This window comes from Oncorhynchus gorbuscha, linkage group LG01 (assembly GCF_021184085.1).
Source record: "Oncorhynchus gorbuscha isolate QuinsamMale2020 ecotype Even-year linkage group LG01, OgorEven_v1.0, whole genome shotgun sequence".
NCBI classification, from domain to species: domain Eukaryota; kingdom Metazoa; phylum Chordata; class Actinopteri; order Salmoniformes; family Salmonidae; genus Oncorhynchus; species Oncorhynchus gorbuscha.
This window is the reverse complement of record NC_060173.1, coordinates 46,463,670-46,477,653: the sequence shown is the minus strand read 5'-3', so window position 1 is coordinate 46,477,653 and position 13,984 is coordinate 46,463,670. Positions and strand designations below refer to the sequence as shown.

General features: G+C 41.3%; 1 protein-coding gene across 2 annotated transcripts in view; it reads left to right on the top strand.

Moving 5' to 3' along the window:
* Nucleotides 1–4,182: 4,182 nt before the first annotated feature.
* The window catches only part of LOC124038519 (fibulin-1-like), a 50,946-nt gene continuing 41,144 nt past the window's right edge, over nt 4,183–13,984 (top strand). The window contains exon 1 of one of the 2 annotated variants that reach the window (XM_046354522.1): nt 4,183–4,457. In XM_046354522.1, coding sequence (XP_046210478.1) covers nt 4,403–4,457 — 55 coding nt within the window. In that variant the 5' untranslated portion in view covers nt 4,183–4,402. The remainder of the gene's footprint in view (nt 4,458–13,984) is intronic. The other variant, XM_046354512.1, reaches the window with a different exon arrangement.

Sequence of the window (13,984 nt, the reverse complement as noted above, 5' to 3'; positions counted from 1 at the left end):
CCTTGCCTCCAGCTGTTTGCTTAGAAATTCTAGGGATAATTAGGAGGCCTGCATCTTGTGACCGTAGCGTACGTGTAGGTATGTACGGCAGGACCAAATCAGAAAGACTGGTAGGATGTAATGTAATGCTGTAATGCTTTGTAGGTTAGCAATAAAACCTTGAAATCAGCCCTTGCCTTAACAGGAAGCCAGTGTAGGGAAGGTAACACTAGAGTAATATGATCAAATATTTTAGTTCTAGTCAGGATTCTAGCAGCCGTATTTAGCACTAACTGAAGTTTATTTAGTGCTTTATCCAGGTAGCCGAAAGTAAACCATTGCAGTAGTCTAACCTAGAGGTAACAAAAGCATGGATTCATTTTTCTGTATAATTTTTGGACAGAAAGTTTCTGATTTTTGCAATGTTACGTAGATGGAAAAAAGCTGTCCTTGAAACAGTCTTGATATGTTCGTTAGAAGAGAGATTAGGGTCCAGAATAACGCCGAGGTCCTAAACGATTTCATTTCAGACGACTGTACAACCATCAAGATTAATTGTCAGGTTCAACAGAAGATCTCTTTGTTTCTTCGGACCTAAAACACGTATCTCTGTTTTGTCCGAGTTTACACTTGTCCGGGTAGACCAATTTGGGTTTCCAATCTCTCCAAAAGAATATGGTGATCGATGGTATCAGAGCAGCACTAAGGCCTAGAAGCACGAGGACACATGTAGAGCCTCGGTCTAACGCCATTAAAAGGTCATTTATCACCTTCACAAGTGCAGTCTTAGTGCTATGATGGGGTCTAAAACCAGACTGAAGCATTTCATATACATTGTTTGTCTTCAGGAAGGCAGTGAGTTGTTGCGCAACAGCTTTTTCTTTTTTTGTTTGAGAGGAATGGAAGATTCGATATAGGCCGATAGTTTTTTATATTTTCTGGGTCAAGGTTTGGCTTTTTCAAGAGGCTTTATTACTGCCACTTTTAGTGAGTTTGGTACACATCCGGTGGATATAGATACGTTTATTATGTTCAACATAGGAGGGCCAAGCACAGGAACAGCTCTTTCAGTATTTTAGTTGGAATAGGGTGCAGTATGCAGCTTGAAGGTTTAGAGGCCATGATTATTTACATCATTGTGTCAAGAGATATAGTACTAAAACACTTGAGCGTCTCTCTTGATCCTAGGTCCTGGCAGAGTTGTGCAGACTCAGGACAACTGAGCTTTGGAGGAATATGCAGATTTAACGAGGAGTCCGTAATTTGCTTTCTAATGATCATGATCTTTTCCTCAAAGAAGTTCATGAATTTATTACTGCTGAAGTGAAAGCCATCCTCTCTTGGGGAATGCTGCTTTTTAGTTACCTTTGCGACAGTATCAAAAATACATTTTGGATTGTTCTTATTTTCCTCAATTAAGTTGGAAAAATAGGATGATCGAGCAGCCGTGAGGGCTCTTCGATGCTGCACGGTACTGTCTTTCCAAGCAAGTCGGAAGTCTTCCAGTTTGGTGTGGCGCCATTTCCGTTCCAATTTTCTTGAAGCTTGCTTCAGAGCTCGGGTATTTTCTGTATACCAGGGAGCTAGTTTCTTACGACAAATGTTTTTAGTTTTTAGGGGTGCAACTGCATCTAGGATATCGCACAAGGTTAAATTGAGTTCCTCAGTTAGGTGGTTAACTGATTTTTGTCCTCTGATGTCCTTGGGTAGGCAGTGGGAGTCTGGAAGGGCATCAAGGAATCTTTGTTGTCTGAGAATTTATTGCATGACTTTTGATGCTCCTTGGTTGGGGTCTGAGCAGATTATTTGTTGCGATTGCAAATGTAATAAAATGGTGGTCTGATAGTCCAGGATTATGAGGGAATCATTAAGATCCACAACATGTATTCCATGGGACAAAACTAGGTCCAGAGTATGACAGTGAGTAGGTCCAGAGACATGTTGGAAAAACCCACTGAGTCGATGATGGCTCCGAAAGTCTTTTGGAGTGGGTCTGTGGACTTTTCCGTGTTTATTTTACCTTTATTTAACTAGGCAAGTCAGCTAAGAACACATTCTTATTTTCAATGACGACCTAGGAACAGTGGGTTAGCTGCCTGTTTTACAATAAAGATTTGTTTCCCACTTTGCCAATCAAGGTGTCCCGATTTAGTGTTATAAACTGGAGAAAGAAATGGTGTCAGGACAATTTGTGTTTGAAGAAGATACATCCATTCTGTGTTCAATATGTATATATATATTTTATTTGTATAGTGTTGTAGATTCAGTGGCGGATTTAGGTATAGGCGACATGGGCAGCCATCCAGGCCGACATCTTGCCGGGGGCAGCATTGGGCGCCCGCACATAAGAAATTGTTATGGTGACATTTGCGTGATCGGTTTTCTATCGCTCATTTGCGTGTCACGTCAATGATATCATGTCACCGTGTGGGGACTGTGGGTCAATTAACCTTGTCGGAGTGGGCGCCCTGATTCTAGTTTGTGAGCTAGGCAGGCTACTGACTGGTAAGGTCTCCCATTCAGAAGTACAGATGGGGAGGGGTGCGAGGTTGACCTAAGGTCTCTCCACTGGAAGCCAGAGGTATGGAGAGCGGGGGATTCTATCAAACCTCTAACTTTGTACAGTACTAATGCAATTAATCAAATCAGTCACACCAAGTAATGGTACCAAATAAACCACAATTCATTCATAATATTGTGAATACATAGTTTCACAGACATATTGTTGCATTTTTTTTCTGGTATGTGCAAAATCGTTAAGAATAATATAAATCCAGTCTGCACACCCCCAAAATGAATTGGTTTAGTCCTGACTCTTGGTTGACAGTGTTGGGGGATGGGTAATGTATTAACAACACAAATTTGTTTCTATTTGTCTTTGTTACTTCTTTTTTTATATTTATGAGTCTTATTTTTGAATAGTTTTTTATATAGCTTGAAATGTTATGATTATTTATTTGTGTTCCAAATGTCTGAATACAAATTACATTTAGTGCAGAATGGTGCTGGGGCTGCTGGGGGCTGCTGGGGGTGCTGAAGGGGGGGGGGAGTTTCGCCCAGGGAGCCTAGAGCCGCCACTGAGTAGAGTTCTTAAGCTATTTAGAATGGTATCATGTTGGGGTTAAGACAATTGGAAGATTCTTTAAGCACATTTTCAGAAAGTGTCCCACTTTACCAATACTCACACTACGTGTGCAACAAAAGTAGAACATTCAACTTTTGATAGTATTTCTGTCAAATCTATGCATACAATTTGATGCATAGGTTGGATAAATCCATTTCATGCGACACACAGAACACTGAACCCACTGAAACAGCCTCCGCAACGCAAGGCTGCAAAGCAAGCGCAGCATTCATTCATTAACATGCTTCTGGTGTACCAAAACGCAATGACGCTGTCGGTGAGGTAGATAGGCCTACATCCATGCATTCACTGTAGTTGTGTATCTACGCACAGGCAGTTCGAATTGAGAGGAAATGGTTTATAGGTTTATATCTCTCCCATATCGGAATGTGCTTTGTTTCACCATTTGGTGAAAAATAAACCCCAAGTCTGTCTGTCACAGTCTGAGAGGATGAAATAACCAGACAGACAGACCAAATAGCATATGCTTCAATTAAATCAATCATTTTCCTGAAGGGCAATTTTGTCAACCTCAAATACCGTGGTGGCGAATAATTACACAAGTCTGTCTACCGAGGAGGATGGTCGTAAATGTTCCAAAATATGGAATATGCATTACATTTTCAAAAATTTGCCTTAACCGACAAAATTCTAAGGATTTGATGTATTGAAGTCTGGCTATGGCCACAACAGGTTTTTATATAACCACAGAACCACTCCATAGTGGAGTCCAGATGTTATTCATATAAAACAGTGGGATCATTCTGTCACAGACAGAGATGTCTGGATGAAAGTAATTGAAGTTGGGGGACATTGTCAAATAATGTCATCATTACAGATTTTCAGTCAAAATAATAAATGTATATTTTAGGCTACTTATTTATCTGTCATAATGGAAAGTCAATGAAACGGCGTGAATTAAATGAGTGTGTCCTATAAGACATTTGGACGTATACTACTGTAAAGTGGAAATCAATACACTACAGTTGGGGTTTCTGGAGTTTAGATTTTTTTTTAGCGTCACCCGCCCCTAGGAGCAAGATAGACGCTCGTTTCGAGGTTGCGTTCCGAGACAGACACGATGACGCTGCGGTTCACTAGCCCCATCACAAGCACAAACACACACTCGTATAGACTACTCCTGTCCAGCGTGAGCTCACCGCTTTTCTACCTTTCGCTTGAAATCTGCGTGTCCGTGAGAAACTGTACTGTTGGTTGACGCTCTTAGTGCAGAATATTACAGATCTGACTGTTTGACACTTTTTTGGGGTTTTGCAAAAAAAGTATCTTCTTTATCCAATGGGTCCCGGGATAGTTATACTTTTCTCTCTGTTCGGATTTCTCAACGGACAAGGTCAGTTACCGTTTTACTTCAGGATACTAACCTACTGTTTCAAGATTGAATTCTTCCCATGAGAATCAATCCATGCCCATGCGTGATGCATATGATTGGAATACCATATCAATTCACTCAGGCATGTTAGATATTTCAAACGTATCACCCTAAGCAGGCTACTGCACTATCACTGTATGGGCAGAGGTCGGGTAGCACTGGAGTTAAACAGTTCCCATAAAGTGTTTACATGTGATTTCATGAACACTTTATGGCAGTTATATTACAGTAGTAACTTGAAGCCTACTGTGTTACATGCTGTTCAGTGTGTGTGTGTCATTTGGATTTTGGTTTGCTTTGATTTTGTGTGTGTGTGTGTGTGTGTGTGTGTGTGTGTGTGTGTGTGTGTGTGTGTGTGTGTGTGTGTGTGTGTGTGTGTGTGTGTGTGTGTGTGTGTGTGTGTGTGTGTGTGTGTGTGTGTGTCTTGTTGCCAGTAAAACATCTGCCCATGATTACCAGTTTTAGGGAAGATTTCAACATTCCCAATTTGTCCTAAAGTGATTTGACAGGGATTAAATGTATTTTGCATTGTGTAAAATATGGACTAATTTCACCAGTAGAAATTTCTCAGACTACTGGAAACAATTTCCCAAGCTGAAACCGTAACAAGGTTTTAAAGTTTAGAGTACGGAAATGTGCCCAAAATGATTGCTGCTCAACCAGCCAACCAGATGCAGGGCAGGTCTCTCCTTAAAACTCACACACCAGTAGGATTGTCAATCTCTTGTGTGCTCACACAGCAAAGACTTGGATGTCGTCAGCCACTCAGCCTTGTTAAACTACTCCAAATCAGAAGGTGGCAGTAGCGCTTGACAACGCATATCAGTGCGTATTGCTTATGGTCTAGATTCCAAGCTATCTGCGCTAATGTTGCTATTTTGTAGAAAGCCCTTGTTGATACTAGCCAGGTGCCTACAACTAGACAACTAGCTAGCAAAATGACAAAGAAACAAGTTATTCCATACCATACTGCCAGTGTTAGCCCACAGCCGAATGTTTAGCTAGCTAGGTAATGTTATCATATCTAGCTAGCTAGTTAAGGACACTGCACTAACTCAGAAGTTAACACAGGCAGCCATTTCATGGAAACTTCTTCAAACTAGCTAATCCATTGTGATTTAATTATCACGTCAATACTAGTTAAAGTGGTTAACTAGTTTGGATGTAGTATTTATTGTTGTGTGAATTGTGTTTGTGCACTTAACTAGTTACCTCCCATAGCCTACATTGCATATGAAGTGTGACTGTCTCATCCGTGGATGTTTGAACAAATGCTCCCCTTTCCCTTTTTTTTGTTGTTGGCTCCCCCACTTGGGGTTTTCGTGCTCTCTGACTGGCTCAAAGTCATTGGCCACTTGTGAGCATTGCGATTCTACAAGTAGAATAGGTAGGTTCGTCACTACGCAGCAGGTATCGCTTTTGTTCTAGCAAGAGAAGGAACGGCCTCCCACTATAATAAGTACTTATCAGAAGTGAGATTCACGGTGTGTTTCATACTTTTCACTATGAGGGTGTGTCAAATGAGTCTGGAAACACTGAGCGGTGGCTGGTCTGGAAAGGGAGCACGGTCCTGACTTAAACCTCTACAGGATCGGTGGGTCCCCCACGGAATGGTTGAGCTAACGTAGGCTAATGTGATTAGCATGAGGTTGAGATTAGCATGAGGTTGTAAGTAACAACAACATTTTCCAGGACATAGACATATCGGATTTTGGCAGAAAGCTTAAATTCTTGTTAATCTAACTGCACCGTCCAATTTACAGTAGCTATTACAGTGAAATAATGCCATGTTATTGTTTGAGGAGAGTGCACAGTTATGAACTTGAAAATGTATTAATTAACCAACTAGACACATTTGGGCAGTCTTGATACACAATTTTGAACAGAAATGCAATAGTTCATTGGATCAGTCTTAAACTTTGCACATACACTGCTGCCATCTAGTGGACAAAATCCAAACTGCGCCTGGGCTGGCAAATGGAAAAAAGGTGGAAAAAGGGGTGGATCCTTAAGAGGGGGACCATCCATGGGTCACAGAGGCATGGGATGACCTACAGTGCATTCGGAAAGTATTCAGACCCCTTCCTTATTAAAAAATGTATTAAATAATGTTTTTCCCTCATCAATCTACATACCCCATAATGACAAAGTGAAAAAGGTTTTTAGAAATGTTTCAAAATTTATACTAAATTAAAATCAGAAATACCTTGGGGTTCCTGAGTGGTGCAGCGGTCTAAGGTACTGCATATCAGTGCTAGAGGCTTCACTACAGACCCTGGTTCGGTCCCGGGCTGTGTCACAACCGGCTGTGATTGGGCGGCGCAAAATTAGCCCAGCGTCGTCTGGGTTAGGGAAGGGTTTGGCCTGGGTAGGCCGGAATTTGTAAAATAAGAATTTGTTCTTAATTAACTGACTTGCCTAGTTAAATAAATAAACATTTACATAAGTATTCAGGCTTGTTTCTATGAGACTCATCCTTGAGATGATTTTACAACTTGATTGGAGTCCACCTATGGTAAATTCCATTGATTTGACATGATTTGAAAAGGCACACACCTGTCTATATAAGGTACCACAGTTTACAGTGCATGTTCAAGCAAAAACCAAGCCATGAGGTCAAAGAAATTCTCCGTAGAGCTCCGAGACAGGATTGTGTCGAGGCACAGATCTGGGGAAGGGTAGCAGTCTTGGTGGATCCAAACATCTTCCATTTAAGAATGATGGCCTCCAAATCATGGCGGATCAATTGAATTTACCAGAGGTGGACTCCAATCAAGTTGTATAATTGAAGGTCCCCAAGAACACAGTGGCATCCATCATACTTAAATGGAAGATGTTTGAATCCACCAAGACTCTTTCTAGCTTTGTCCGCCCAGCCAAACTGAGCAATCGGGGGAGAAGGGTCTTGGTCAGGGAGGTGACCAAGAACCCAATTGTCACTCTGACACAGCTCCAGAGTTCCTCTGTGGAGATGGGATAAATTTCCAGATAGACAACCATCTCTGCAGCACTCCACCAATCAGGCCTTTATGGTACGGTGGCAAGACTGAAGCCACTCACGGCACATGACAGTCCACTTGGAGTTTGCCAAAAGGTGCATAAAGACTCTCAGACCATGAGAAACAAGATTCTCTGGTCTGATGAATCCAAGATTGAACTCTTTGGCCTGAATGCCAAGCATCACTTCTGGAGGAAACATGGCACCATCCCTACGGTGAAGCATGGTGGTGGCAGCATCATGTTGTGGGGATGTTTTTCAGTCTTTCCCTTGATCTTTTCGGATCAATAGAAAGATGAACGGAGCAAAGTACAGAGCGATCCTCGATGAAAACATGCTCCAGTGTGCTCAGGACCTCAGAATGGGGTGAAGATTCACCTTCAAACAGGACAATGACCCTAAGCTCACAGCAAGACAATGCAGGAGTGGCTTCGGGACAACTCTCTGAATGTCCTTGAGTGTCCCAGCCAGAGCCCGGACTTGAACCCGATCGAACATCTCTGGAGAGACCTGAAAATAGCTGCGCAGCGACGTTCCCCGTCCAACTTGACAGAGCTTGAGAGGATCTGCAGAGAAGACTGGTAGAAACTCCCCAAATACAGGTGTGCCAAGCTTGTAGCATCATACCCTAGAAGACTCAAGGCTGTGATCGCTGCCAAAGGTTCTTCAAAGAAGTTCTGAGTATACGGTCTGAATACTTATCTAAATGTAATATTTCCGTGTTTTATTTGTAATAAATTAGCAAAAAAATCTTAAGCCTGTTTTTACTTTGTCAATATGGGGTATTGTGTGTAGATTGATGAGGGAAACAAACTATTTAATATATTTTAGAATAAGACTGTAACGTTACAACATGTGGAAAAAGTAAAGGAGTCTGAATACTTTCTGAATGCCCTGTATATACCCCCAGATCAGGGTCCCCTGGACACACATGGTGCCGATTTCACAGTCTGTGGGGCTCCTGTCGGTGGTGTGCTTAGGAATTCTGGCCCATTGACTTTAATGTAAGAATTTGACATCACCCCTCCTCCGTTGAATTCAATTTTATTGGGCATGTCTCACTGGGGCCATACCCTCCCTCCAACACCTTTCAGCGCCCCTTGCTCCTCTTCTCAGCTTCAATGCTACACGGGAGAGAGTCAAGGGTCAGGGTGGTGTATCACTTCCATTAGGTATGGTGTCAGGGTGGATCGAAGATCTGAAGACGGTCCCATAGAATCAGGATATAAACCGTTCATGTACATGAATCACTTATTCACATGTTTGTGTATGAACTTACTAGACTCAGTCAGTCAAATACGTACCTGCAAATCGAATTTTATAATATGGCCAACAAATGCATTGCTACAGGCTATTCAGACCGTTAGTCAAATTACAAATGATAAAGATTTTAAGCATTTACATTATAAGGTAATTTGTGTCACGATGATGACAGTAGGGTAAACTGACTGAAGCGGGTTAGATAAAGGATGTGACCCATGGAAGTGGACTGTGCTGCTGTGATGTCTGGGTCTGTCTCCGAGAGGCCTTTGCTGTGGGTTTAGGCTGAGGGACTAGAGCTCCACTGGGCTCATTAAGCAGTGTTTACATGAGAAGTCTAGACATGGGCCAGCAATGGTTTTTTTCCCTGTCTCTCTCTCTGTCTCTCTGTCTCTCTCTCTCTCTCTCTGTCTCTCTCTCTGTCAGTCAGTCTTTAATGGCATGGGAAACATATGTTTACATTGCCAAAGCAAGTGAAATAAACAATATGCAAAAATATAACATTTGCAAATAGTTGTAGTATGAATAGTGGGGGAAGATAAATAAACATATTGTATATACAGTACCAGTCAAAAGTTTGGACACACCAACACATTCCAGGGTTTTTCTATATTTTCTTATATTTTGTTACCTTGTACAATAATAGTGATGGCATCAAAATATATTTTGACATAGAGCCTCAGGTATAAAGACATAATTTGCTTGATGTTTTAAAAAATAGTTTTTGGGTGTTTTTTTTGTTAAATGTTTGCTCAGCCCATATGCTCTACAGTTACAGTACCAGTCAAATGTTTCGACACACCAACTCATTCAAGGGTTTTTAATTTATTTGTACTTTTTTCCACATTGTAGAATAATAGTGAAGACATCAACACTATGAAATAACACATATTTAATAATGTAGTAACCCAAAAAGCGTTAAAATCAAGTCCTTTTATATTTTATATTTGAGATTCTTCAAAGTAGCCACCCTATGCATTGATGACAGCTTTGCACACTCTCATTCTCTCAACCAGCTAGATGAGGAATGCTTTTCCAACAGTATTGAAGGAGTTCCCACATATGCTGAGCACTTGTTGGCTGGTTTCCTTCACTCTGCAGTCCAACTCATCCCAAACCATCTCAATTGGGTTGAGGGCCTGATTCACACAAGTCTCCTCTGAACAGTTGATGCTGAGATGGGTCTGTTACTTGAACACTGTGAAGCATTTATTTGGGCTGCAATCTGAGGTGCAGTTAACTCTAATGAACTTATCTTCTGCAGCAGAGGTAAGTAACTCTGAGTCTTCCTTTCCTGTGGCGGTCCTCATGAGAGCCAGTTTCATCATAGCGCTTTATTTCTTTTGCCGACTGCTCTTGAAGAATCTTTCAAAGTTCTTGACATTTTCTGTATGTCTTAAAGTAATGATAGACTGTCGTTTCTCTTTGCTTATTTGAGCTGTTCTTTTACCAAATAGGGCTATCTTCTGTATACCACCCTACCTTTGGGGCGGCAGGTAGCCTAGTGGTTGGAGCGTTGGGCCTGTAACTGAAAAGTTGCTAGATCAAATCCCTGAGCTGACAAGGTAAAAAATCTGCTGTTCTGCCCCTGAACAAGGCAGTTAACCCACGGTTCCTAGGCCAACTTTGTAAATAAGAATTTGTTCTTAACTGACTTGCCTGATTTAATAAATATACCTTGTCATGACACAAATGATTGGCTCAAACGCAACAAGAAGATTCAACAAGTTAACTTTTAACAAGGCACACCTGTTAATTGAAATGCATTCCTCATGAAGCTGGTTGAGAGAATGCCAAGTGTGTGCAAAGCGGTCATCAAGGCTACTTTGAAGACTCACAAATATAAAATATATTTTGATTTGTTCAACACTTTTTTGGTTATTAAATGATTCCATATGTGCTATTTCCTAGTTGTGATGCCTTCACTATTATTCTATGATGTGGAAAATAGTCAAAATAAAGAAAAGCCCTTGAATGAGTAGGATTGTCCAAACTTTTAACTGGTACTGAATATATATATATATATTTTTTAAATCTTCCCCCACTATTCATACTACAACTACCTCTAGAACAATCCCCAAACCACACACATCACTCAGGCTCTAATCCCAGATTATCTTTAGGGTAGGAGAAAAGAGGGAGATAATTAGGCGTGCAAATGCCAGCAATCCGCTGAGAGGTGTGAACACCTCGCTCTCGTAATGTTGAGAGAGAGTAGTGTGAAAACACCAGAACACACCAGGGAGTGAGTCATGTGACCACCTCTTTCCGTCAGTTGAGACTGAAAGTGAGACATTGTATGACATTCTCATTCTATGCCTCCTCTGAGCTTGGAAGGGAACATTCTAGAGCTTTGTGCTTCATGGTAGTTGTTCCCTGGGGGTTTGTCTGATGTTTCTAACGACATACGGAGGCTTCCAGATTCTAGGTGGTTTTGGCAAGGGGATGTCAGTTAATGGCAGTGGTAGTGGTCAAGAAAAATAAAATGTCCAGACTGGCAAAAACTGGCCTGGGGCGAAGCCAAGCAAGGAGAATTGTTCCCCACAGGAGGTGTTAACAATTTCCGACCATTCCCTACTCTTCCAGCAGATGTATTTTACGTGTGTAACTGCTCTCTCTCTGAGCAACACTTTTGACCCTTTCCAAGAGCATCCTGGTGTTGGTCCCTGCCCTCAGATGAAAGCAGAGTTAGACCTTATCACCGTTGAAGATTGTGACTCTAGTCAGACTGAGACCGAAATGAAGGCTGGTTATGGGGCCTGTTAAAATCCCTCTCATCTCCCCCTGTTGCTAAGAGCTTTATTACTCAGTTCACGGCGGGACAAGGAGCTCGACTGTTGCAGTTGTTAGTCTGGCTGGCCTCAACAGGCTTGTTCAGTGAGTCAGCAAAATAGTGTTTCTTGGCTTGGTAATGCATCTATTATACTACCTATTACGTTGTTGTTTGATTATACACTCTGCTGTTGATTTACAATAAGAATGACTTTCACTTGCAGGAAAAGTTAGCATGGTTGTTGTATACCGACACTGCTTTTTATTCATCTGTCCACATCTTTTCATTGCTATTTCCCACAGTTAATGTTGACAGTTCTCTCATTTGCTTTGGACAAATGACCATATTATGTTTTATATTAAGTTCATTTGTTCACACCTTTGGCCCCTGCCTGCAGTTACCATATTCAAGGATATACTGTTCAGTGCATTTGGAAAGTATTCAGACTCCTTGACATTTTCCACATTTTGTTACATTCCAGCCTTATCGTAAAATGGATTCAATTGTTTTTTTTTCCCCTCATCAATTTGCACACAATAACCCACAATGACAAAGCAAAAACGTTTTGGGGGACTTTTTGGGGGATTTTTTTGCAAGTGTATAAAAATACAACGGAAATATCACATTTACACAAGTATTCCGTACTATGTTGAAGCACCTTTGGCAGCGATTACAGCCTTGAGTCTTCTTGGGTATGACGCTACAAGCTTGGCACTCCTGTATTTTGGGAGTTTCTCCCATTCTTCTCTGCAGATCCTCTCAAGCTCTGTCAGGTTGGATGGGGAGCGTCGCTGTAGAGCTAATTTCAGGTCTCTCCAGAGCTGTTCGATCGGGTTCAAGTCCAGCCTCTGGCTGGGTCACTCAAGGACAATTCCAAGTGGGCTGTCGTGTCTTTTGCTGAGGAGTTGCTTCGATCTGGCCACTCTACCATAAAGGCCTGAATGGTGAAGTGCTGCAGAAATGGTTATCCTTCTGGAAAGTTCTCTCATCTCCACAGAGTAACTCTGGAGCTCTGTCAGAGTGACCATCGAGTTCTTGGTCACCTTCCTGACCAAGTCCCTTCTCCTCCGATTGCTCAGGTTTGACAGGCAGCCAGCTCTAGGAAGAGTCTAGGTGGTTCTCTACTTCTTCCATTTAAGAATGATGGAGGCCACTATGTTCCTGGAGACATTCAATGCTGCAGAAATGTTTTAGTGCCCTTCCCCAGATCTGTGCCTCAACACAATCCTGTCTTGGAGCTCTATGGACAATGGTGGGACCTTATATAGGAAGGTGTGTGCCTTTCCAAATCATGTCCAAACAATTGCATTTTCCACAGGTGGACTCCAATCAAGTTGTAGAAAGATCACAACCATGATCAATGGAAACAGGATGCACATGAGGTAAATTTTGAGTCTCATAGCAAAGGGTCTGAATACTTATCTAAATAAGATTTTTCTGTTTTTTATTTGTAATCCATTTGCACAAATTTCTAAAAACCTGTTTTTCACTTTGTCATTATGGGCTATTGTATGTACATTGATGGAAAAAAACATGAATTTAATCAATTTTAGATTAAGGCTGTAACGTAACAAAATGTGGAAAAGTCAAGAGGTCTGAATACTTTCCGAATGCTCTGTAAACCAAGTTCCCTCCTCTGGCAGAAATAATTGGAACTAAAACTTTTTTTATGGAACTGTAAATTTAAGATAAAACCTCCAGGCACTTGTCCTCCTTTACTTGAAACCTCTGATCCTGTTTCGTTAGCCAAGATAGATTTAGCGTTTAGACATCCCCTGATCCACTATGATATGTGTTATTATAGTCAGTGGTTGAAGACACTATTGTTCCTTGTTCCAACAACTGGTTTATTAGATTAACAAATATGATTTTACTCTTGAGTGTTCTTTAATAATGACATATGCCATTTAGAAGACACTTTTATCAACTGGGAATCGAACCCATTATCCTGGCATTGCAAGCACCATGCTCTACCAACTGAGTAACAGAGGAATTTTAGGAGTCCTTTAGGATTACTTATATTAATAAAAACCAATTTGGCAGACAGGCCTTTGTTTAAGCCTAAAGCAAGAAAGGACCAGCCAACCTGCCAAAGCTATTTCACGTTTGGCAGAATACACTAACCACAAGGAAATGAATGTATTTGATCTGATTGCGATGGCTGAATTGTTTACAGAGTCAAGGCATTCCGAGCTCTTTTAATCCACATGGAGAAGCAGACGGAGCGCCACAGAGTTAGTCCAACTCCGGTCGTCACCTCTTATTTCTACACAACATATCCATCATTCAGTATTGCTGGCAAAAGGCTTACAGGCATTTAGAAAAACATTCCAAACAGTTTTTCAATCATTTGGGAGACAAATTGCTAATACTGTGAAAGTGTGAGTGGCATTGGGTGACAACAATATACTTGTGTTTTGGACTATTTTTGTTTCACTTTTTGTAAACATACTTTGC